We start from the raw sequence: 22,793 nt of genomic DNA on the forward strand, positions 1-22,793 counted from the left end.
AGCTCCTTTCTTGCTACCCTATATTCCTCAATAGACCCATCTGATCCTTGCTTCCTAAACCTCATGTATGCTGCCTTCTTCCACCTGACTAGGTTTTCCACCTCACTTGTCACCCATGGTTCCTTCACCCTACCATTCTTTATCTTCTTCACCGGGACAAATTTATCCCTAACATCCTGCAAGAGATCCCTAAACATCGACCACATGTCCATAGTACATTTCCCTGCAAAAAGTCATCCCAATTCACACCCGCAAGTTCTAGCCTTATAGCCTCATAATTTGCCCTTCCCCAATTAAAAATTTTCCTGTCCTCTCTGATTCTATCCTTTTCCATGATAATGCTAAAGGTCAGAGAGCGGTGATCACTGTCCCCCAGATGCTCACCCACTGACAGATCTGTGACCTGACCCGGTTCATTACCTAATACTAGATCTAGTATGGCATTCCCCCTAGTCGGTCTGTCAACATACTGTGACAGGAATCCATCCTGGACACACTTAACAAACTCTGCCCCATCTAAACCCTTGGAACTAATCAAGTGCCAATCAATATTAGGGAAGTTAAAGTCACCCATGATAACAACCCTGTTATTTTTGCACCTTTCCAAAATCTGCCTCCCAATCTGCTCCTCGGTATCTCTGTTGCTACCAGGGGGCCTATAGAATACTCCCAGTAGAGTAACTGCTCCCTTCCTGTTCCTGACTTCCACCCATACTGACTCAAAAGAGGATCCTGCTACATTACCCACCCTTTCTGTAGCTGTAATAGTATCCCTGACCAGTAATGCCACCCCTTCTCCCCTTCCCCCCCCCCCCATCCCTTTTAAAGCACTGAAATCCAGGAATATTGAGAATCCATTCCTGCCCTGGTGCCAGCCAAGTCTCCGTAATGGCCACTACATCATAATTCCATGTATGTATCCAAGCTCTCAGTTCATCACCTTTGTTCCAGATGCTTCTTGCATTGAAGTACACACACTTTAGTCCTTCTACCTTACTACCTTTACACCCTTTATTCTGCTTCTCTTTCCTCAAAGTCTCTCTATATGTTAGATCTGGCTTTACTCCATGCACTTCTTTCACTGCTCTATCGCTCCGGGTCCCATCCCCCTTGCAAATTAGTTTATATCTGGATGATTATCCTCCAAAGTTGATCATTGTATAAACTAGGGGTTCCTAACCTGGGGTCCACAGACCCCTTCCTTAATGGTATTGGTCCTTTGCACAAAAAAGGTTGGGAACCCCTGTCCTAAACAGATTACTGAAAAAAAAACTTGACATTTACAGGTTAGATAGGTAAATATATTTGATTAATTAAACTGTATATTGTTCATGTGTACAAAACTTATAGATCCAGCAACACTGATTAAAATTATTTTCTGAATGGATATTGACCCCATGAACACGACCTCACTACTTTTTACTTCTGCTTTGCACTACTTATTTAACTGTACACTCATGCACCCATATACACACATACACAAACTTCACACTTTTATTTATATTATCAAGTATTGTATTGTACTGCTGCTGCAAAGTTAGCAAATTTTACAACATGTGCCGGCGATATTAAACCTGATTCTGAAATCCTAAGTTTTCTGATCACCTTTAAAACATTGAAATCTGTTAACTTTAAAGTACTTAGTCTTCTGCGAAATATCACTACATATCAGGCTGAGATTATTAAATATGTACTATGAAATTGGCTGAATTTCCAGCGGTGATAATGAAACCTTGTCTCTGATAAACGAAGGAGAAAATATTCAAGGTGGCCTACACAATTCCAGAGAGTGTTACAGGAATAAGTTGACCAATAATTAAAGCTAACATGCGAAGAAGAACTCAATGAATGGAGAAATTTAACTTAATTTTAAATTAATACATTTTCCTCCAGCTAATTTAAACTACCAGCTAACTTCCTGATAAAGGGCTTCGGCCCGAAACGTTGTTATTACCTCCTCCCATAGATGCTGTCTGGCCTGCTGAGTTCTGCCAGCATTTTGTGTTTTTTATTCAGCTAACTTCAATTGTTTGGGCCGGAAAAATTACTGAATTAATAAAGATAGTGTGTGGACAACTCTGCTTAATCGCCTGATGATAATGCTGTGAACTGCAGTGCAAAGGTTGAACAATGTGTTGAGAATTCTGTAAAGATAGTGTTGTTAGAATTTCAGTGCACTTACAGTGTATTGCCCAGCAGAGCTATTATTCTGGTCACTTCCCAGTTTCCTTTGGTAATTTGTTTCAGGTGTACCTTTAAAACATAATTATGGGACTTGAATTTGCATCAGTTTAGAAAATATTTTAAAAGACAAAAAAAATACTAGTGCTTACTATACCTGTGTTTTTTCATGAATATGCTTATATCCATTATTGTCACTTAGTATTTTGTAGAAAGTAACATTATCTGGTGCAAAAATTGGATCTGAAGGTCGAAACTGCAAACAATCCAAAAGAATTAGAATTCTGAAATGTTGGCATTCAATAAATTATACTTAAGTTGTAAAACAATGAAAAATACATTGTCCATGATGAAATCAACAACAAAGGCATTGGGAGAAACTGCAGGTGGGCAGCAATGTGTATGGAAGCAAGAATTATCACAGTCATATGTTTACTAAACAAAACATGACCTGGTTAAAATCATGCGAGTGGGTGGTTCTCAGTAATAGTTTTGGATATCTTTTTATTCATACTTCAAGGTCTGAATATAGTTGCATTTACTTTCCACCCTCTCATTACCTTCGAACTGAATAACTTCAAAAGTCATTTGTCTACTGCCTCTGAAAGTCAGCTCCATTGACTTCAATTTTTTAAAGTTCTACACAATGTTCACATTTATAATGCAAACTGCCTATGTAAACATGTAACACTGATGCTAATTTTAATAAAAACACAAAATGCTGGCAGAACTCAGCAGGCCAGACAGCATCTATGGGAGGAGTAGTGACGACGTTTTGTGTTTTTATTTATTTCCAGCATCTGCAGATTCACTTGTGATGCTAATTTTAATGATGAGTTATTAGTGCGTAATCATAGCAGAGTGTACTTCCTTGTTCCAAGAGAATTGTGTTTCTGGAAAATTATCCGTATCATTATTTGCTGCAATGTGAATGAACTCTTAATAAAATTTGTTGTTTCTTTCATATTTTGTACTTATTTAGTTATTTTTCTCTTAAAAATCTCAGGAGAAATTGTTTATTCTGCATCTTAAATTGTTTGCAATGATTTGTGAAGTCTGGAACCGGACTTCCATAATAGGAGAGTATACAGTACTAGTTTCCAATATGATTATCTGATGTCAAAAATAACTTACTGCTCATTACGCCTCTGGCATGTAGGGCAGCAATGAAGTTCTTCCCTCTCTGTCTGTATAGAAGGATTCTTAATTGCTGCTTTGTAACAATTGTTCTTTTTTTAACCATTCAAAGTTGTTAGCCCTGAGTTGAACCCTTGAACCTAGAGCAGTGGACCACTCTTAGTCTGGTCTCTACCCTTTGACCTGTTTGATACAGGTAACCCTACCTAGAGCCAAAGCACAAGGCCTTGACTCCAGCCAACATAGCTCTCTGGTCATTGAGGTACGCAAGCATCCAAACCATGACAAGGTTGTGGTCCCCTTCGAGACTCAAATGTAAAGCTGAATAGAAAAGGATGTATGTATACAATGTTTATGATACTAATTTTCAGAAAAAATAAAGTAATTTAAACAATTATACGTACCTCACCAATCCAACCCGTTGTACTTATTTCCTTAAGTTCTTTATCCTAAAGAATAAATATTCAGATTAACTGGGCATAGAAAGATATTAATCATATTTTAGGTAATAATTATGATATCTTAGGGATATTGGTTGAAACCTCACCTTTGAACATGTCCAATGGTCTGTGTTAAAATCACAGATTGTTAAAATAGAATGATTCTGTCTTCGGTTAATCCACTGCACACAGATTCGCTCTTCAGTTACCCAGGTTACAGAGGCCAGATAGTAACTAAAAATGTAAATTAAAAAACTGAAAATATTCTGACTTGGATGTTAAAATACAACTATTAAGTATTGAACGATTCACCTTATCTGTCAATACATTTTTATATTTTATATGTTATTATATAATAGTATTTTATGGTCGACTTTACAAATCAGCTGTAAATTTGCATAAGTTGATTCTATGAGCTAAATTTAATCATATTGATTAAGGATATCCACACTTCCATAAATAGTACACTTAAAGGACTTTGAGAACAATATTTATTTGCTTAGCACAGTTATTTAGATAAATAATGACTCAAAAGAGTGTAATAGGACTGGCTAAAAAATTTGATGACAGAGAAATGGGGAAAAATAAAGGAAAGAAAGATGGAGTGGATCTGGATTTAGGGATGAACTATCAGTCGGCACTGGTTACGGAAGAAGATGTACATTGTACTAGGTTCTAAGAACAAGATAACATGGGGAGGATGTAAAGAGAGATTGTCCCGCTATGGAGGGGCAAAGTCATTAAGGAATTAACTCAGAAAATGAGAACCTCACCTATAGAATATTAGGAGGTTACAAGCTGATATGGTTCACTGAGAATTTGGTACAGCATTGTTGTGACAGCTGTATTTAGTATAAATTGAGATTTTCTCAAATTCCCAAAATTTCCCAGTACTGTTTTTTAAGTCTTCTATTAGAAATCCTCACATTTTTCCTAATAGAATTGACCTATTTTTGTTAGTCATAAAAAGTAAAGCAAATAGGTCAATTTTATTTTAATCTACACATTTTGTAAAATAATTTTACATTTTATTGTGTGTATGTTTGTGTTTTGAGAGGGGAGAGGGTACGTATTATCTTCAATATAATGGACGCATCCTCCTTCTGAATGACAAGATGTGAATTTTATTTTTTTTAAGAACTAATTTTAATCCATCTGGAAATTGAAAGCAACAACATAAAAAGTTACTGGTTTTATACCCTGCCTGGTGATTTTTTTGTGACCTTAATGCAGACCAGGGGTCCCTAACCTGGGGTCCATGACCCAGTGGCTTAGTGGTAATGGTCTATGGCTGGGAAACCCTGACCTAATGGGAGCATCAGAAAGACACTGGTGTAACGGAACAGCAAGTTTGCAGCTAGTAATTATTGACAGTTGCACACTTTCTGATTCCTGAGTGCGCAACCTGGTCCTCCACCCAGGATTCAGAGTTTGCATGGTCAATTATATGTGCATCTGACATCAATGTGACCATTTGCATCAACAATATCCCTTGCAATAGTAAGGTGGGAGTGGAGCAAAAGATGCTGGGATATTGCTGCTTGTGATCAGGAAGATGTTGGAAAAAGGACTGGGTTTACTTTTTGTGATCTGGTAGAAAATATTGGGCTGGTATTTGGGAAAAGGTTTGGGGAGACTTGGTTGGCATATTCGTGCAGATATAATTGGGAATGGAGCCTTGATGTGGGAATGTAGTACCAACAAAGGTAACAATATCCGTAGATGTGAACTTCCCACTATTCAGGACATTTACAAAGACAGGTGGGTAAAAAGGGCTCCAAGGATCATTGGGGACCCGAGTCACCCCAACACAAACTGTTTCAGCTGCTACGATCCAGGAAATGCTACCACAGCATAATAACCAGAACCAACAGGCTCTGGGACAGCTTCTTCCACCAGGCCATCAGACTGCTTAATTCATGCTGACGCGACTGTATTTCCATGTTATACTGACCATCCTATTGTACATAATATTCATTACAAATTACTATAAATTGCACATTGCACATTTAGATGGAGACATAACATAGAGATTTTTACTCCTCATGAATATGAAGGATGTAAGTAATAAAGTCAATTCAATGCAATTCAATTATAGGATCAAGTAGGGACACATTTGGGAAGGTGAGCAAGACATTTGGAGTGTTATTGAGAGAATCATTGGGGTGCTGGGAGGCGGATAATGCCTAAAGGCTTAAACGAAGTATTTTACTCATCCGCAGCGTTCTTTTCAAGTCATGTTTGCCTGAGGGTGCCCAATGATGGAAGGTGCAGGAAAATGCAGGTTGAGTTTTCCATGATTTTTTTTTTCAAAAGCATCCCTGCACATTGTTGATGCAGAAATCACACTGGGGTTACAAAGGTGACTGACAGCAGGGAATTTCCTGATCAGCAGGAGATAAATCAATTTTAAATCTCAAAGTGCTGAAACAGGAACTGCACATTGGGATCCACTTTCTGAGTAGAAGTTTCAAATGTGTGATCTGTACAATTTGATATAATCAACCGTCTACATCTCCTCTGCATCTGTTTATTGAACATGTATTGACAATGTAAAATCCATAGCATTATTTTTACTGATATAATCCATTTTTCCTTAAATAGCTATTGAGCTTGTCGTACCCAACTCTGCCATTTCTGAATCCATGGATTTTCAATTAATCCAAGACCTTCCAGATGACTATGAATGTTATCTAAATTATGGTTTCTTGAAATATTCCCAATGTTAATGCTATGTTGGCTGGCCTACATTTACTCGGTCAATGTTCTTGTTGTTGAATGGTGTTGCTATATGCTAATCATGCTTATTTTTACACAGGATGTCTAAGCAAGGAAGAGGAAAGAAAGAAATTTTGAGTCACCGTTCTGTTATTGGCAGGTGAATTACACGGGCAAATGGATGAGGAAAAAAATTGATTTTGTCTGCTGCACTTTGTTGAAATTTTGCTGACATTTACCATTCAGGTCTTTGACAAATTTGACATATTGGAAATAACTGGGGAAGATATCATTAGGACAACAGAGAAATCAAAAAAATAGAGGTATACCTTGGAAGTATTTCTTTTGGAGCTGAAAGCTCTGCAGGCACAAGATTTTTGGTATCTACAACAAATAACCTCACAGAAGGATTTGGAGAACCAGCCTAATTTGAAAAAAATAAATTATTTCTGTGGTAACAAATGCAGCCCAATATTTTACAAGCCTCCATTCCCAATACCATTCCCTGCTTAGAATGTGTACTGAAATGAAATTGTTACAGTTTTTCACAGTTATATTTCACAAATGTACAATAATGTAGAACAGTTATATTAGTATGAAGATGTTATACATTTTATTTTGTATTTAGATTTTGGAGTGGATGGACAAGCCTATAATTTAATTGTTAGTCATAGATACTGAGATACATCCCAGGATGCACTGGGACACACTATCAGTGATGTAACATGGGGTCATCGGGTGGTTTGGGTCTTTCAACATCAGATGCTCTTGCCCAGGTGACCCAGCTAGGGCTGATCAGTCTCTGGCTTGTGTCCCAGCAGCAATGGTTCATGGATCACATCTCTTGATCTGTAGCCACCTTTTCTTTGCAAGGTATTTCAGATGCTAAGGAGGAGTTCTCTGCTTGTGGGGGACATCCAGCAGTAAGGAACACTGCTTCCCTGTGGATAAGCATCCAGATATGCTGAGTATTATCACATGTTCATGGTGAAACAACTGTTAAGATCTTTCCTCAAAAGTGAACTCAATGGGAGAAATGGAAACATATTTGTATCCAGTAACTTATGAAAATTGTGGGTGCTTCAGGGATTTCTGAGAGCTCTGGGACACCACAGCTTGAAAGGCCATTCCAGGGAGGCACTCACATACACAAACTTTCACTGCTGTTTGATAAATCTTAGGGTGAATTAACAACAAAGATTTATTTGGGTGAGGCACACCCAAGACTGAAATGAAGACTAAGCTGATGGTGAACTGTTCCACACTGAGTGGAGGCCAGTGGAAAAAATACTTCCCTGTACTAGAGGAATCTATGCTCTTCTTCCAGGCTCATCGACAACTTCAACTCCCCCTGGTGAGGAATGACATCTGAGGATTGGTGGCGGTGTTGAGGGGTGTGGGGGTGAGGTCAGTCTAGGCTGGCTGGATATCCACCGGGAATGGTGCCCTGTACCTAAACTCTCACAATTTTAATGTAATAAAATGAGCAGGAGCTGGTTAAGGTTTGGAGCAGCCCTGATGGGCTGAATGGCCCAATTCTGCTCCTATGTCTTATGTCTAGGTGGGATGTTCAGATCGGGATGGAGTGGGGAGAGGTTTTAGGGATAGGAGGGTGGTGGTGCTTGGAATTTATATAAGGGACATCGTAGACAATATTAGACCTCATCACCTGAGCCCTTTGGCATTATTGTATCTATTTTTGCTTTGGACCATAGAGAAAAGGCTCTAATTTTTTTAAGACTACTTTTTAAAAGAAACTTTTTAAAGGAATTGTACCTTGGGATATGGAATTACCACTGTTTCCGGGTACTGTCCATTACCATAAAATGGGTACTCTATCACTTCAACCTCGGTGTCATTGAATTCTCCATAAGCAAGAAACCTTCCATTTGGTGACCACCATAAAGCATTATTTGAAGAAAACATTTCCTCTGTAAAAAGAAAGAAACATTATCTTGTTTGATAATATCAAGCAATACTTAAATAAGACCTATAGCAGCATATACTCTTAGTGACCACATTATTAGGTACAGGAGTGGAACCCAGCGTGGTCTTCTTTTGCTGTTGCCCATCCACTTCAAGGTTTCACATGTTAGACCATAAGACATGGGAGTAGAATTAGGCCATTCAGCCCATTGAGTCTGCTCCGCCATTTCATCATAGCTGATCCCAGATCCCATCCAACCCCATGTACAGTACCTGCCTTTTCACCATATCCCTTGATGCCCAATCAATCAGGGATCTATCAACTTCTGCTTTGAATAGACCCGAGGGCTTGGCTTCCACCGGAGTCTGTGGCAGAGCATTCCACAGATTCATTACTGTCTGGCTAAAAAAAACCTCTTTACTGCTATGCCCTCTGGTTCTGGATACCCCTACCAGAGGAAACATCCTCTCCACATCCACCTTATCTAGTCCTTTCAACTTTCTCTAAGTTTCAATGAGATCCCCACACTTTCTTCTAAATTCCAGTGAGTACAGGCCCAAAGCTGCCAAATGCTCCTCATATGTTAACCCCTTCTTTCCTGGAATCATCCTCGTGAACCTCCTCTGGACTCTCTCCAATGACAATATATCCTTTCTGAGATAAGGGGCCCAGAACTGTTGACAATACTCCAAGAGCTGCCTGCATACTGTCTTACAAAGACTCAGCGTTATCTCCTTCTTTTTATATTCTATTTCCATTGAAATAAATGCCAACAATGCATTTCCCTTCTTCTCCATGGACCCAAACTGTGAATTAATCTTCTGGGAGTCTTGCACGAGGACTCCTAAGTCCCTCTGCACCTCTAATGCTTGAATTTTCTCCCTATTTATATAATAGTCTGCACTATTGTTCCTTTTACTATAATACATCATCATACATTTCCAAACATTATTCCATCTGCCACTTTTTTGCCATGAATGTTGTACTTTCATAGATGTTCTTCTGTACATTACTTGTTGCAACACCTGGTTATTTGAGTTACTGTTGCCTTCGTGTCACCTTGTACTAGTCTGGCAATTTTTCTGACCTCTGTCATTAACAAGTCATTTTCACCAATGAACTGCAATGCACTAGATGTTTTTTTAAAAAATTTTCTCATGATTCTCTGTAAACTCTAGAGATTATTGTGTGTGAAAATCTCAGGAGATCAGCAGTTTCTGAGATATTCAAATCACCCTGTCTGGCACTAACAATTATTCCACAGTAAAAGGAAGTTAGATGACATATCTTCCCCTTTCTGATGTTTGGTCTAAACAACCAATGAATCTCTTGACAACACACATAAAATTCTGGAGGAACTCAGTAGGCCAGGCAGCATCTATGAAAAAGAGTAAGCAGTCAACATTTCGGGCTGAGACCCTTTTCCATAGATACTGCCTGGCCTGCTGAGATCCCCCAGCATTTTGTGTGATGTTGCTTGGATTTCCAGCGTCTGCAGATGTTCTCTTGTTTGTCACTGAATCTCTTGACCATGTCTACATGCTTTTATGCATTGAGTTGCTCCCACATGATCGTCTGATTAGATATCTGTATTAACAAGCAGGCGTACAGGTCTATCTAAATGAAAAGCGGCCAGTGAGTGTAGTTTGAGCAGATAGCAACAAAAGTTGAATATTGCAAACAATCTAGATCACTGACTGAAAGGTGAAAGAAGTTTAAAAACGGTCATACAACAAAACAAACACTGGCAGTTATTTTCAGGTTTGGACTGCCAAACGATTTAGACTCTTACAAGTCTAGTCCATATTACCAGAAATCAAACAATTGGAAAAAAAAAATGTAGTTGCTAAAAATCAGAAGAAAAAGGATAAAAAGCTGGGATGCTAAAGTGTTCAACAGAGCAGACAGTTTGTGTGGAAAGAATAACAGAGTCAATATTTCATTAAGGACATTAGATCAGCATTGCAAAATCATCAGCAGAAAGAAGGGAACAGAGGGGTTTACCGGGATCTTGCCTGGTGCAGAGGGCATGTGGTATGACGAGAGGCTGGATAAATTGGATTGTTTTCTCTAGAGCACTGGTAGCTGAGGGAAGATCTGATAGAGGTTTATAAGATTATGAGAGGCATTATGGACAGAAAGTATGTTTCCCGGGGTTGAAATGTCTAATACCAGAGGGCACGCGTTGAAAGGGGATGTGAGGGGTAAGTTTTTTACTCAGAGAGTGGTGGATGCCTGGAATGCACTGCCTGGTACAGCGCTAGGTGACATTAGAGGCTTTTAAGAGATGTTTGTGTAGGCACATGGATACAAGGAGAATGGAGGGATATGGACATGGTGTAGGAGGAAGGATCAGTGTTGAGCTGCTTTTGATTTGATTATTAGCTGGTTCGGCACAACTTGGGGGCTGAATAGCCTGTTCCTGTACTGTACAGTTCTACATTCTATGAAATGTTAACTCTATTTCTAACACTTATAACATATTTAAGCTTTTTGAAAGTGTAGTGCAATGCCTTTACCCACATTATTTAATTACTAATGTACTGAGAAATAATATAATTAAAACAAAAAGAACACTATTCTGTGCATGCCTGAATATACAGTCTTTGCAAAAGTCATAGCCACATACATATACAGCTTTTGCACAATACTGTATTTATCAACGTGGAGCAAAGAGGGAGTTCGTAAATCTGGCAGGAGCAAAGAATGCTGGAAATGGTGAGGGTGGAGCGCCATGGGAAGGGTGTGGGGTAGGAGGCAGAGAAAGAGTGCCGGGGGTGGGGGAATGGTATGGGTGCAGATAACTCACAGGCCTGAAACACCAATCAAGGTTATTTGATTCCAAACCATTGGCTTATTGATCATTACCAAATGTCTTTCTGGTGCTTCCACCTCCCTCCCCCCCTTTCCCTAACTATGATTCCCCTCTCCTTGCCCCCCTCCTACTCTCACCTCACAGTGGAGACATATATCAGAATCTGATATCTCATCACTATGTCATGAAATTAATATTTTTGTGCCAGTAATGCAGTGCAATATATAAAATTACTACAGCACTGTGGAAAATTCTTAGGAACCCTAGCTATATATACGTGAACAAGACTTTTGCACAATATTTTGTGAAGGTTCAATTTACATAATGTTACTATACTGTGAAGGGCAAACCGAGGTTGAGATGGGGGTCCAGAGTTGACCCTATGAACTATACTGCTATTGAGAGGGGGGGGGGGGGGGGGGGAGGCGTCCAGTGCAGGGAGGGGGGGGGGGAGAGAGCGAGAGGGGAGAGAGGGGAGAGAGGGGGAGAGAGGGGAGAGAGAGAGAGAGAGAGAGAGAGAGAGAGAGAGAGAGAGAGAGAGAGAGAGAGAGAGAGAGAGAGAGAGAGGAGAGAGGGAGAGAGAGGGAGAGAGGGAGAGAGAGATATGATTTAATGTTGTGGATCCTCGGCTGATTGTTTACCTTTGCTCCAGGGACACTCTGCCTGTGTGTTAGGATTCCTGCAGAGACAGCAGGGCGGAGCCAGTTTGATGGACAGCCGGTGGCCCGCAAGTGGAGACAAGAAGCAGGTCTGCTAAGACACAGAGAGACACACCAGGGAGACACACTACAGGACACTGAACGAGCTTTGTGCACCCACATGAAGGTGGGGGTTCTGGAGGATTGATTCGGGGAATCGATCAGTGGCTCGCAGTGTGGGGAACTGTTTGTGTGTCCACCCTTGCCTGGGTGACAGGTCCACCACTGAAGAATGGGTGTACGTGGTATGGTCATAGTCGGTGACCACAACAGAAAGACAACGGGAAGATCGACGGCAATGGCATCACCTCTCATCATCTCTCTCTCTCTCCAACGTTACTCAACTAACTACCATGAACTGAACTGAACTGAACTCTTTTCATTATATTGTAAGACTGTATCCATTTACCCCTAGGTTTGAAACAGCCTAGTTTTGATCCTATTTCCACACATATACATATATCCATATCTATATCATTGCTAACCTGTTTGATATATTTGCATTTATAGTACTGTATGGCTTAGTTTACTAATAAACACTATTAGTTTATGGTAATACCAGACTCCAACGTGTTTTCTATTTCTGCTGGTTCTTAACCCAGTCACGGGGCTTGTCCGGCATCTTGAAAGACAAATTGGGGGCTGTTTGAATTGATTGGGGTAAATTCCCTTATCTGATTTGGGCTGTGTGGAAAAAACAGCAGAAATGGACGTCAATAAATTTTTGGCAGAGCCAACCTCGGAGGCATTAGAGGACGCCAGGAGGGTGGAACTGTTGAGTATTGCAAGAAAGTTGAATCTTTCGAAGGTGAAGATTTCAACAAGGAAGTCAGAGATGTTGAGAGCCATAGCCATGTATTATGTATCTACAGGGGTGTTTCAAGTAGAGGAGCCGACCCTGCACCAGTGAGTACTGTTATGACAATGGAGGAGATTGTCGTGTCTAGTACTGGAATACCAAATCATTTTACTGAACTCCCTGTAGTTTTCACAAGACTCAGAAAGTCTGATGTTTTGGAAAATATTGATGGGAAAATTCAACATTTGCAGTCAAAGCAGCAAAAGCAACTGAAGAGCTTAATTAACAAGTATAAAGGTTTATTCCCTGATATTCTAAGACCGTGCACGATGGTGGTGCATGACTTCATTGTAAAGTCAGCTCAGCCCATTAAGGAGCATCCCTACAGTATGAACTTGGAGAAAAGCAAGCTGGTGGACAAAGAAATTGACTACATGCTAGCAGCCGGTATCATTAGGCCAACCACTTCAGACCGGGCGTCACCGTGCGTGATTGTCCCTCCATCAGATGGGGGCATGAGATTCTGTACTGATTGCAGGAAAGTAAATGCCATAACAAAAACAGATGCTTATCCCATCCTGAGAGTAGATGATTGCATTGATAAGGTGGGAAAGGCCAAGTACCTTACAAAAATTGACATACTGAGAGGATATTGGTGTGTTCCACTGACTGAAAGGGCTAGTAGCAAGGCTGCCGGGGCAATATTGCTACAGAGAAGATGGGACGAAATTGAACACCCCATGGTTTATTTCTCCAGAAATTCAACGTACAGCAGAAAACTATTCCATGGCAGAGAAAGAATTACTATCACTTATTCTGGTGTTGCAGTATTTTGAGGTTTATATTTGTCCGGCACAGAAGACACTAATAGGTTACACCGACCACAATCCATTGGTATTTCTGACTAGCATGAAGGATAAGAAACAGAAGGTTGCTAAATTGGAGTCTGATGTTACAAGAATATGATGTGAAGATAAAACATGTAAAGGGGAACTGACAATGTCCTTCCCGATTGTTTATCTAGATGTTAGATTCAAAATTATATCTGTTTTACTCTGTTAAGTGATGACTACCTATGTATCATATTAAACTCTTAATGTACATTTACTTTTAAATTTTTACTCCCATAAAAATTTCCTAAAGGGGGGGGGGGGTATGATGAGCAAACCGAGGTTGAGATGGGGTCCAGAGTTGACCCTATGAACTCTGCTGCTATTGGGGGGGGGGGGGGAGGCGTCCAGCGCAGATGTGTGTGTGTGGTGTGTGTGATGTGTGTGTGTGTGTGTGTGGTGTGTGTGTGTGTGTGTGTGTGTGAGAGAGAGAGAGAGAGAGAGAGAGAGAGAGAGAGAGGAGAGAGAGAGAGAGAGAGAGAGAGGAGAGAGAGAGAGGAGAGAGAGAGAGAGAGAGAGAGAATGAGAATTTTAATGTTATGGGCCCTCGGCTGATTGTTTACCTTTGCTCCAGGGACACTCTGCCTGTGTGCTAGGATTCCTGCAGAGACAGCAGGGTGGAGCCGGTTTGATAGACAGCCAGTGTCCAACAAGTGGAGATAAAAAGCAGGTCTGCTAAGACACAGGGAGACACACCACGGGACACTGAACGAACTTTGTGCACCCACGTGAAGGTGGGGGCTTTGGAGAATCGATTCAGGGAATCGATCAGTGGCTCACAGTGTGAGAAGGTGTGACTGGTGGGGAACTGTTTGTGTGTCCACCCTTGCCTGGGTGACAGGTCCACCACTGAAGAATGGATGTACGTGGTATGGTCATAGTCGGGTGACCACAACAGAAAGACAACGGGAAGATCGACGGCAACGGCATCACCCTCTCATCATCTCTCTCTCTCTCCAACGTTACTCAACTAACTACCACGAACTGAACTGAACTGAACTCTTTTGATCATATCGTAAGACTGTATCCATTTACCCCTAGGTTTGAAAGAGCCCAGTTTTGTTCCTATTTCCACATATATACATAGATCCATATCTGTATCATTGCTAACCTGTTTGATATATTTGCATTTATAGTACTGTATGGCTTAGTTTACTAATAAACACTATTAGTTTATGGTAATACCAGACTCCAACGTGTTTTCCATTTCTGCTGGTTCTTAACCCGGTCACGGGGTACGTGACAGTACTCATACACTGTTGGGATACATGTCTGAATTAAAAAGCTATTTTTCGCTTTGATGATCATTTTGGGCTCTTTGGAATTCTATGTTTTCCTGTCTTTCATTCTTTCGGATTTTTCTTCTGTTTTGTGGATGTCTGCAAAGAGTAAGAATTTCAGGTTGTATATTGTATACATTCTCTGATATTAAATGGAACCATTTGAACTATTTTGGTACTTTCTGTACAGATGTATATGGCACCAAGATATCTGTGACACTTTTCAAATCCCTTTATGATTCATGAAATTTTGTTTTATAGAATGTTTCCTAGAATGCGTTCCTTTCATAAACTAAGGAATAAACAATCATAAAAAGGGGGAAACTCTGCAGATGCTTGAAATTCAAGCAACACACACAAAATGCTGGGAGTATTTCAACAGTATACATCAACAGGCTAGGCAGCATCTATAAAAAAGAGTAAACAGTCAACATTTCGGGCTGAGACCCTTCATCGGGACTGGAGAAAAAAGATGCAAAATCAGAGTAAGAAGGTGGGGGGTAGGGAGGAAGAAATATAAGGTAGTAGGTGATAGGTGAAACCAGGAGAGAGGGAGGGGTGAAGTAAAGAGCTGGGAAGTCGATTGGTAAAAGACATAAAGGGCGGGAGAATGGGAAATCTAATAGATGTCAGAAGGGCATGGGAGAAAGGGACAAGGAGCTCCAGAGGGGAGGTGATGGGCTGGTGAGGAGATAAGGTGAGAGAGGGAAATAGGAATGGGGAATAGTGAAAGAGAGTTGGCTGGGAAGTGGTCCATTATCAGAAGTTCAAGAAATCTATGTTCATGCCATCAGGTTGGAGGCTCCCTAGATGGAGTATAAGGTGTTGCTCCTTCAAACTGAGTGTGGCCTCATTACAGCAGAAGAGAAACATAAGAAACATAAGAAATAGGAGCAGGAGTCGGCCATCTGGCCCGTTGAGCCTGCTCCGTCATTCAATAAGATCATGGCTGATCTGACCATGGACTCATCTCCACCTACCTGCCTTTTCCCCATCACCCTACTATACAGAAATCTATCCAACCCTGTCTTAAATATATTTACTGAGGTAGCCTCTACTGCTTCAATGGGCAGAGAATTCTACAGATTCACCACTCTCTGGGAAAAGCAGTTCCTCCTCAGCTTTGGCCTAAATCTACTCCCCTGAATCTTGTCCCACATGGAGGCCATAGACTGACATGTCAGAATGGGAATGGGAAGTAGAATTAAAATGGGTGGCCACTGGGAGAGAGGCCGCTTTTTCGGGCAGACAGAGTGTATGTGTGCAGCAAAGCAGTCTCCCAGTTTACATCATGTCTCACCGATAAATAGAAGGCCACTCCGGGAGCACCAGATACAGTAGATGACCCAATAGACTCACAGGTGAAGTGTCGCCTCAACAGAAGGACTGTTTGGGGCCCTGAATGGTAGTGAGGGAGGAGGTATAGGGGCAGGTGAAGCATTTGTTCTGCTTGTAAGGATAAGTGCCAGGAGAGAGAATGGTGGGGAGGGACGAGTGGACAAAGAAGTCATGTAGAGAGTGATCCCTGCAGAATGGAGAAACTGGAAAGGGAAGGAAAGATGGTGGTGGTGGGATTCTGTTGGAGGTGGTGGACATTACAGAGAATTATGCGCTGGACGTGGAGTTTGGTGGGATTGGAGGTGAGGTCAAGAGGAACCCTATCTCTGGTGGGGTGGCGGGAGGACGGGGTGAGGGCAGACGTGCGCGAAATGGAAGAGATGCGGTTGAGAGCAGCGTTGATGGTGGAGGAAGGGAAACCCATTTCTTTGAAGAAGGAGGACATTTCCTAGTTCTGGAATGAAAAGCCTCATCCTGAGAGCAGATGGGGGTGGTGATGCAGGAATTGAGAGATGGAGATGACAGTTTTAGAAGTAACAAGGTGGGAAGAGGTATAGTCCAGGTAGATGTGAGGATCAGTGGACTTATAAAGGATATCGGTAGATCAGCTGTCCCCACAGATGTCTCAAGAAAGATGTCAGAAATGGACAAGATAAGTTCGATGGCAGGGTGGAAGTTGGAGGCAAAGTTGATGAAGTCGATGAACTCTGCATGGGTACGGGAAGCAGCACCAATGCAGTCATCGATTTAGCGTAGGAAAATTTGGGGTGTGACACCTGTGTAGGCTTGGAACATAGACTGTTCTGCATAGCTGACAAAAAGGCAAGCATAGCTGGGAACCATGGAAGTGCCTATGGCTACACTTTTTGTTTGAAGGAAGTGGGAGCAGCCAAAGGAGAAATTATTAAGAGTGAGGACCAGTTCTGCCATACGGAGGAGAGCAGTGGTAGAGGAGAAATTGTTTGGGTCTGATGTCCAGAAAGAAACGGAGAGCTTTGAAACCTTCCTGATGGGGGATTGAGGTGTATAGGGATTGGATGTTCATAGTGTAAATAAAATGATTGGGGCCATAGAACTTGAAATCATTGAAAAGATCAAGAGCATGTGAAGGGTCATGGATGTAGGTAGAAAGTGATTGAACCAGGGCAGATAAAACTGAGTCAAGGTATGCAGATATGAGTTCAGTATGGCAGGAGTAAGCAGACACAATGGGTCTACCCAGACAGGCAGCCTTGTGGGTCTTGGGTAGGAGGTAGAAATGAAAGGTGTGGAATGCAGGAATTATGAGATTGGTGGCAGTGGATGGGAGATCCCCAGAGTTAGTAAGGTCAGGATGGTGTTCTTTAGTGGGATCCTGTTCACGGGGTAAATAAGAGGTGGTACCTCAGAGTTGTCACCTGGCCTCAGCAAGGTAGAGGTCAGTCCACCAGACTACTTAAAGAATGCCCCTTATTAGTGGGTTTGATGGCGAGGTTAGGATTAGTGAGGAGAGAGTGGAGAGCAGTGCGTTCAGAAGGAGTGAGGTTGGAATTGGAGAGAGGAGTGGTGAAGTTGAGACAGTTGATGTCTCGTCAACAGTTGGCAATGAAAACCTCCAGAGCAGGGTGTTCAGGAAGAGAAGGAGGGTGAAGATGGGAGAAGGTGCCATTGGTGCAGGCTGGAGAGTCCTTGCCAAAGAGGTAGGCATGGAAATGGCAGCAGTGTTAAGGTGGGAATGGAATCACTGAGGTGTGGGTGCAGGGGAACAAAGGTCAGGCCCTTACTGAGGACAGAACGATTTGCCTCAAAGAGGGGAAGGTCAGAGGGGATGGTGAAGACCTGGTATGAATGAGAGCTGGGATCAGAGTGGGGGAGGGGAATGCCTGTCATTGCAGCTTTGAAACTAGAGTACAAACAGGACAAGAATTATTCAGTTTGCTCTATGTTGCAAAACTACATGTCGGGAATAATTTTAAGTAATATTTACAGGAAAATTACATTAAAAGTAATAAAGAATGTGAACATGATTTAGAACAGTGATTTATTTTTTCCAAAATATTTCTTAACACTTTAATCTCAACAGATTTCAATGGTAAACACCTTTCCTCAACCTAAGAGAAACTCCATGTGCAAATTCAAAGCAATTTTTCCTCTGAGGAATACTGTGGCCTTTGACTTTGAATGATTTTATAGATTTTATAAAACTTTGACACAGTAGTGTAGTGGTTAGCACAACACTTCACTGTACCACTGACCCGGGTTCAATTCCCACTGCTGCCTGTAAGGAGTTTGTACGTTCTCCCCGTGACCGCGCGGGTTTCCTCCGGGTGCTCTGGTTTCCTCCCACAGTCCAAAGACATACCAGTTGGTAGGTTAATTGATCATTGTAAATTGTCCTGTGATTAGGCTGGCATTAAATTGGGGGATTGCTGCGTGGTGTGGCTTGAAGGATTGGAAAGACCTGTCCTGTGCTGTATCACAATAAATATACAAAACAATCAACTTTACAAGGAACTCAAATTGGAGAAAGTGCGTAGGTAGGTGTGATCTTTGTAAAAACAGTATGCAGTTGAGATGCCTATTTTACAAAAAGATATTTACCATTTGTGTACAAGGATGAAATACCAGTATGATTTTGATGAATTTATATCATATGGAAGAATCATATTCCTAATTATTGGTTATTAACCCAATGGGAATGTATTAATTCAAGGTTGTTAAGAATGGATATGATGCTACACAGTATAGCTCATGAAAGTCATATTTCATAAAGGGAACATGGGTAAGACCGGTAGAAATTGAGGGGGTTGAATTTTCATGATTCGAGCTTGGGTTTTCCTCAAGTCCTGCTGAATTTTGCAATAATAGAATCTGCTTCCCTACTTGTAAGTACAGTAGCTTAATTAAAAAGCTGGGCAGGACAGATAGAACAAATTAGTTGGTTTAGTCATGGAGCAGTGAGGTGGGGACGAAGGATCAGGTGTCAAAAGGAATAGTAATGGCAGGAAACCAAGGGAGATCAGGAAGAATAAAATATCTAGGGTTAGAAGTAAAGACCCATATATAAAATCATGTGGATGAATTAGAAAGTTTAGCGGGCAGCAAAACAGAAGACTCAGGCAGGTCAACATCTAGTGCAGGGGTTCCTAACCTGGGGTGCATGGACCTCTCAGTTAATGATAGGGGTCCATGGCATAAAAAAGGTTGGGAACCCCTCCCTGATCTAGTTGAATATATGGGGCAAAACATATTTGACCCATTACTTAATTAACTAAAATAAAAATAACGGTTATTTTACCCTCGTAAACCCAGTCAGGTATCCCATTCAAAATTTTATTTTCCTCTCCATTGGATGTTAAGTTGATAGCAGCAGCTCCAGGCTCAGTTTTAAGATAAATGTTGTTGTTCCAAACATAGGCCTAAAGAGAAGAGATTTATATTAAAATATAGTATGGAAATTCCAGCAACATTTTAGAAGTAAGTAATAAATAAATGCACAAAAATTCCACTAACTAGTTTGAAAATCCATCTAAGATGCCAAAATTGTGAACTTGGTGGAAACTTGCAAATAATTACTTTACTAGATTTTTAAAAATGTTAAGTATTATAAAATGGTCCATATTTCACACACTAACACAATAAACATTGGTTTGCAATCCATTTGTGCAAAATTATTTATAATCAATTTTAAATAATATTAAAAATGTACTTAATCAGATGAGGGAAAAATACAGTTTGGAAATAACTCAGTAAATGTGTAGCTTGGGTGGTCGATGGTTCTCCGATCTTGGCAATCCTTTTGCAAGTGTTTTTTCACCATACGAGAAGACTCAGCACTCTATTCATTTGTGGTGTGTCTTCCGAATGCTTGGCCTATTTGTTAGCCAATGCGGACAATATTCCAGACCACAATACACAGAGTTTGCCGTGCATCCAATCAGTGACAAAATCCCCTCCCTGCATCAAAATTGAATTTCCGTAATGATGACCAATCAGTTGATTGACAAGTATATAAAGGCCAAGCATTTGGAGGACACACAAGTGAACAGTGCACTGACGATACCTACTCATATGGCGACAAAATGTTTGTAAATGGACTGCCACATCAGAGAGCAACTCAACCCAATCAAAAATACAGTTTACTAATACAAATACAAATACAACTTACTAATTTGTGTCCCACTGGAGCCCACAATATGTTCTGTATTTTAATGTTCAAGTTTGCATTCTTCACAAAATCCCTAAGGAAGAAAAGAATATAGTAAGAGTAATATACTTTCAATGTAAAGCACTAATAGTAACATTTTTTCAAAGGTTTCACTGACCTTTTCGCCAAATCATAAACAGAATACCAAGCGAAAAAGGAATGCCTCCATAGCTGTGAACAAATTTACAAAGGTCATTAATATATACAACAATTTGTAGATAGGCACTTTGTTTAATCTATCAAAATGGCACAGAGGTTAGTTAGACAAGGGTTTACATTAAGCCAAAGAATACATTAGGATAGGCAACAGAAGTGGATTTTTGATTCAGATAACAGAGATAAAAATTAAAGAAACTGAGAACTTAAGAAAGGGAATTTTTGAGCTTAGAGCTTGAAGGAGCAGACAAATTGAAAATATTAAGACTGAGGCTTATCTAGACCAGAAGACAATAATGATTACTGAGCAGAAGGGTAATAATTGGTGTAGAGTTAAATACTGCAAACATACCTAGCTTTGGATAAACTCAGGTTTATGAAGGGTAGAAGATGGAAAGCCGACCAATGCAATAAATTTAGTGAATTTAGAAATAATATAATGGATATGGCTTTCAAGTGCACTTTGGTGAAGACTGGCACTGAAATGGATACCATTACAGAGGCGGAAGTGAACTGTCTTTGTAAAGTGTTAGATATGAACTGAAATATCGTATCAAGGTAAGTTGGGTAGTGATGATTGGGAAATATTGCAAAGAGAATTGGAAAACACCAAAGAACGCCTCTGACAATAGAATCTAACATGAGAAAGGTAAAAAAGAGAAAGGTGAGGAAGGCCAATGTGATGTTAGCACTTATATCAAAATGACTAGAATATAAAAGCAAGGATGTAGTGTTGAGGCTTTATAAAGCACTGGTGAGGCCTCTCTTCTAGTATTGTGAACAGTATTGAGCTCTTTATCAAATAAAGGATATACTGACATTGGAGAAGGTTCAGAGGAAATTCATGAAAATGATTCTGGAACTGAAAGGATGTGATATGAAGAGCATTTGAAGGCTCTGAGCCTGTACTCATTGGAATTCCGAATAAGGGGTGACCAAATTGAAACCTATTGAATCTTAGAAAGCCTTGATAGAATGAATGTGAAGAGAATGTTTCCTTTTGTGGGGGAATCTAATACCAAGGACACAGCCTCAAAATAGAGGGGCATCCTTTTAGAATCAGATGAGGAGGAATTTCTTTAGCCAGAGAGTGGTGAATCTGTGGAATTTATTGCCACAAGCAGCTGTGGAGGCCAAGCCTTTAGGTATATTTAAGGCAAAGGTTGATAGGTTCTTGATGAATCAGGATATGAATGGATATGAGGAGAAGGCAGAAGATTGGAGCTGAGAGGGAAAATGGATGAGCCATGATGCAATGATGGCATAGACTTGATGGGCCAAATGGCCTAATTCTGTTCCTATATCTTATGGTCTATTGCAGTGATCCCCAGTGGGAGCAGTTACATGTCCTAAAGGGCATTAGGGGAAATAGAAGTCTTTGGGGGTGTTCAAGATTCTTGAGGGGTGCAACTTGCTGCTGTCATCAACATCTGACAGGCATGTCCAGTTGTGTTCATTTTTAATTTTAATTTAGCCCTGTTAATGACGGATAAATACGTACAGCACAATCTCAAATTTCAAAGTAAAATTTATTATCAGAGTACATACTCTATGAGTCTGAAGGTGGTGAAGCCTTGAATTCTAATCCTGCTAAGAAACAGAAACTACAGGAAGTGTGTCAATACAGTGTTACACATCTGGAGTATGGTTTAATTCCATTCCCATCAGATTAGTGACGCCCCATTTGTAATACCATACTGTCTAATGAAGCCGCCAAACAATCAAGAATGCAGGAGCACTTCCAAAAAGACACCCTGAAACGACTACATATGGTATTACTCAGTTCCAGAAGATGAAAGAAGCTTTGGAAAAGTGTTGCACACTCTAGTCATTTGCCAAGAAATCTGAAATTTAACTGGATAGTGGTCTCATTGCTACTTATAACGTTTCCAAAATGATAGTAAAGTGTGGAAAATCTCACAATTGGTAAAAGATTAATAATGCCTGCTGTATCAGAAGTGATCACCACTGTTCTCAAACTGGATACCAACATTTTCAAATCAATTCCCCTGACTAATACATCTGCAACTCATCAAATTGACGAAATGAGTGAAGACATTGAGCATCAACTACGCACAGAGCTATAAAAAACAGAATTTGGGATACAACTGGATGACTCAACTGCACAAGACACTAAAACATTATTAATGGCATATGTACAGTTTATCAAAAATGGAAAAGTTTGTGAAGACATTCCCTTTTGGAAAAAGTAAAAACAAATATCAAAG

The 22,793-nt window shown here is 40.5% G+C and overlaps 1 protein-coding gene across 3 annotated transcripts in view; it reads right to left on the reverse strand.

Annotated features, from left to right (window-relative positions):
- Positions 1-22,793, reverse strand: part of LOC140728541 (dipeptidyl peptidase 4-like) — a 202,365-nt gene that overhangs the window by 59,685 nt on the left and 119,887 nt on the right. For all 3 annotated transcript variants that reach the window (XM_073047412.1, XM_073047414.1, XM_073047413.1), the window contains 9 exons: positions 20,528-20,580; positions 20,371-20,443; positions 19,501-19,621; positions 8,253-8,407; positions 6,806-6,900; positions 3,866-3,992; positions 3,723-3,767; positions 2,339-2,437; positions 2,183-2,253 (listed from right to left, as the gene is read on the reverse strand). In XM_073047412.1, the coding sequence (XP_072903513.1) occupies positions 2,183-2,253; positions 2,339-2,437; positions 3,723-3,767; positions 3,866-3,992; positions 6,806-6,900; positions 8,253-8,407; positions 19,501-19,621; positions 20,371-20,443; positions 20,528-20,580 (839 nt within the window). The remainder of the gene's footprint in view (positions 1-2,182; positions 2,254-2,338; positions 2,438-3,722; positions 3,768-3,865; positions 3,993-6,805; positions 6,901-8,252; positions 8,408-19,500; positions 19,622-20,370; positions 20,444-20,527; positions 20,581-22,793) is intronic.

Source organism: Hemitrygon akajei, chromosome 5, assembly GCF_048418815.1.
Source record: "Hemitrygon akajei chromosome 5, sHemAka1.3, whole genome shotgun sequence".
NCBI classification, from domain to species: domain Eukaryota; kingdom Metazoa; phylum Chordata; class Chondrichthyes; order Myliobatiformes; family Dasyatidae; genus Hemitrygon; species Hemitrygon akajei.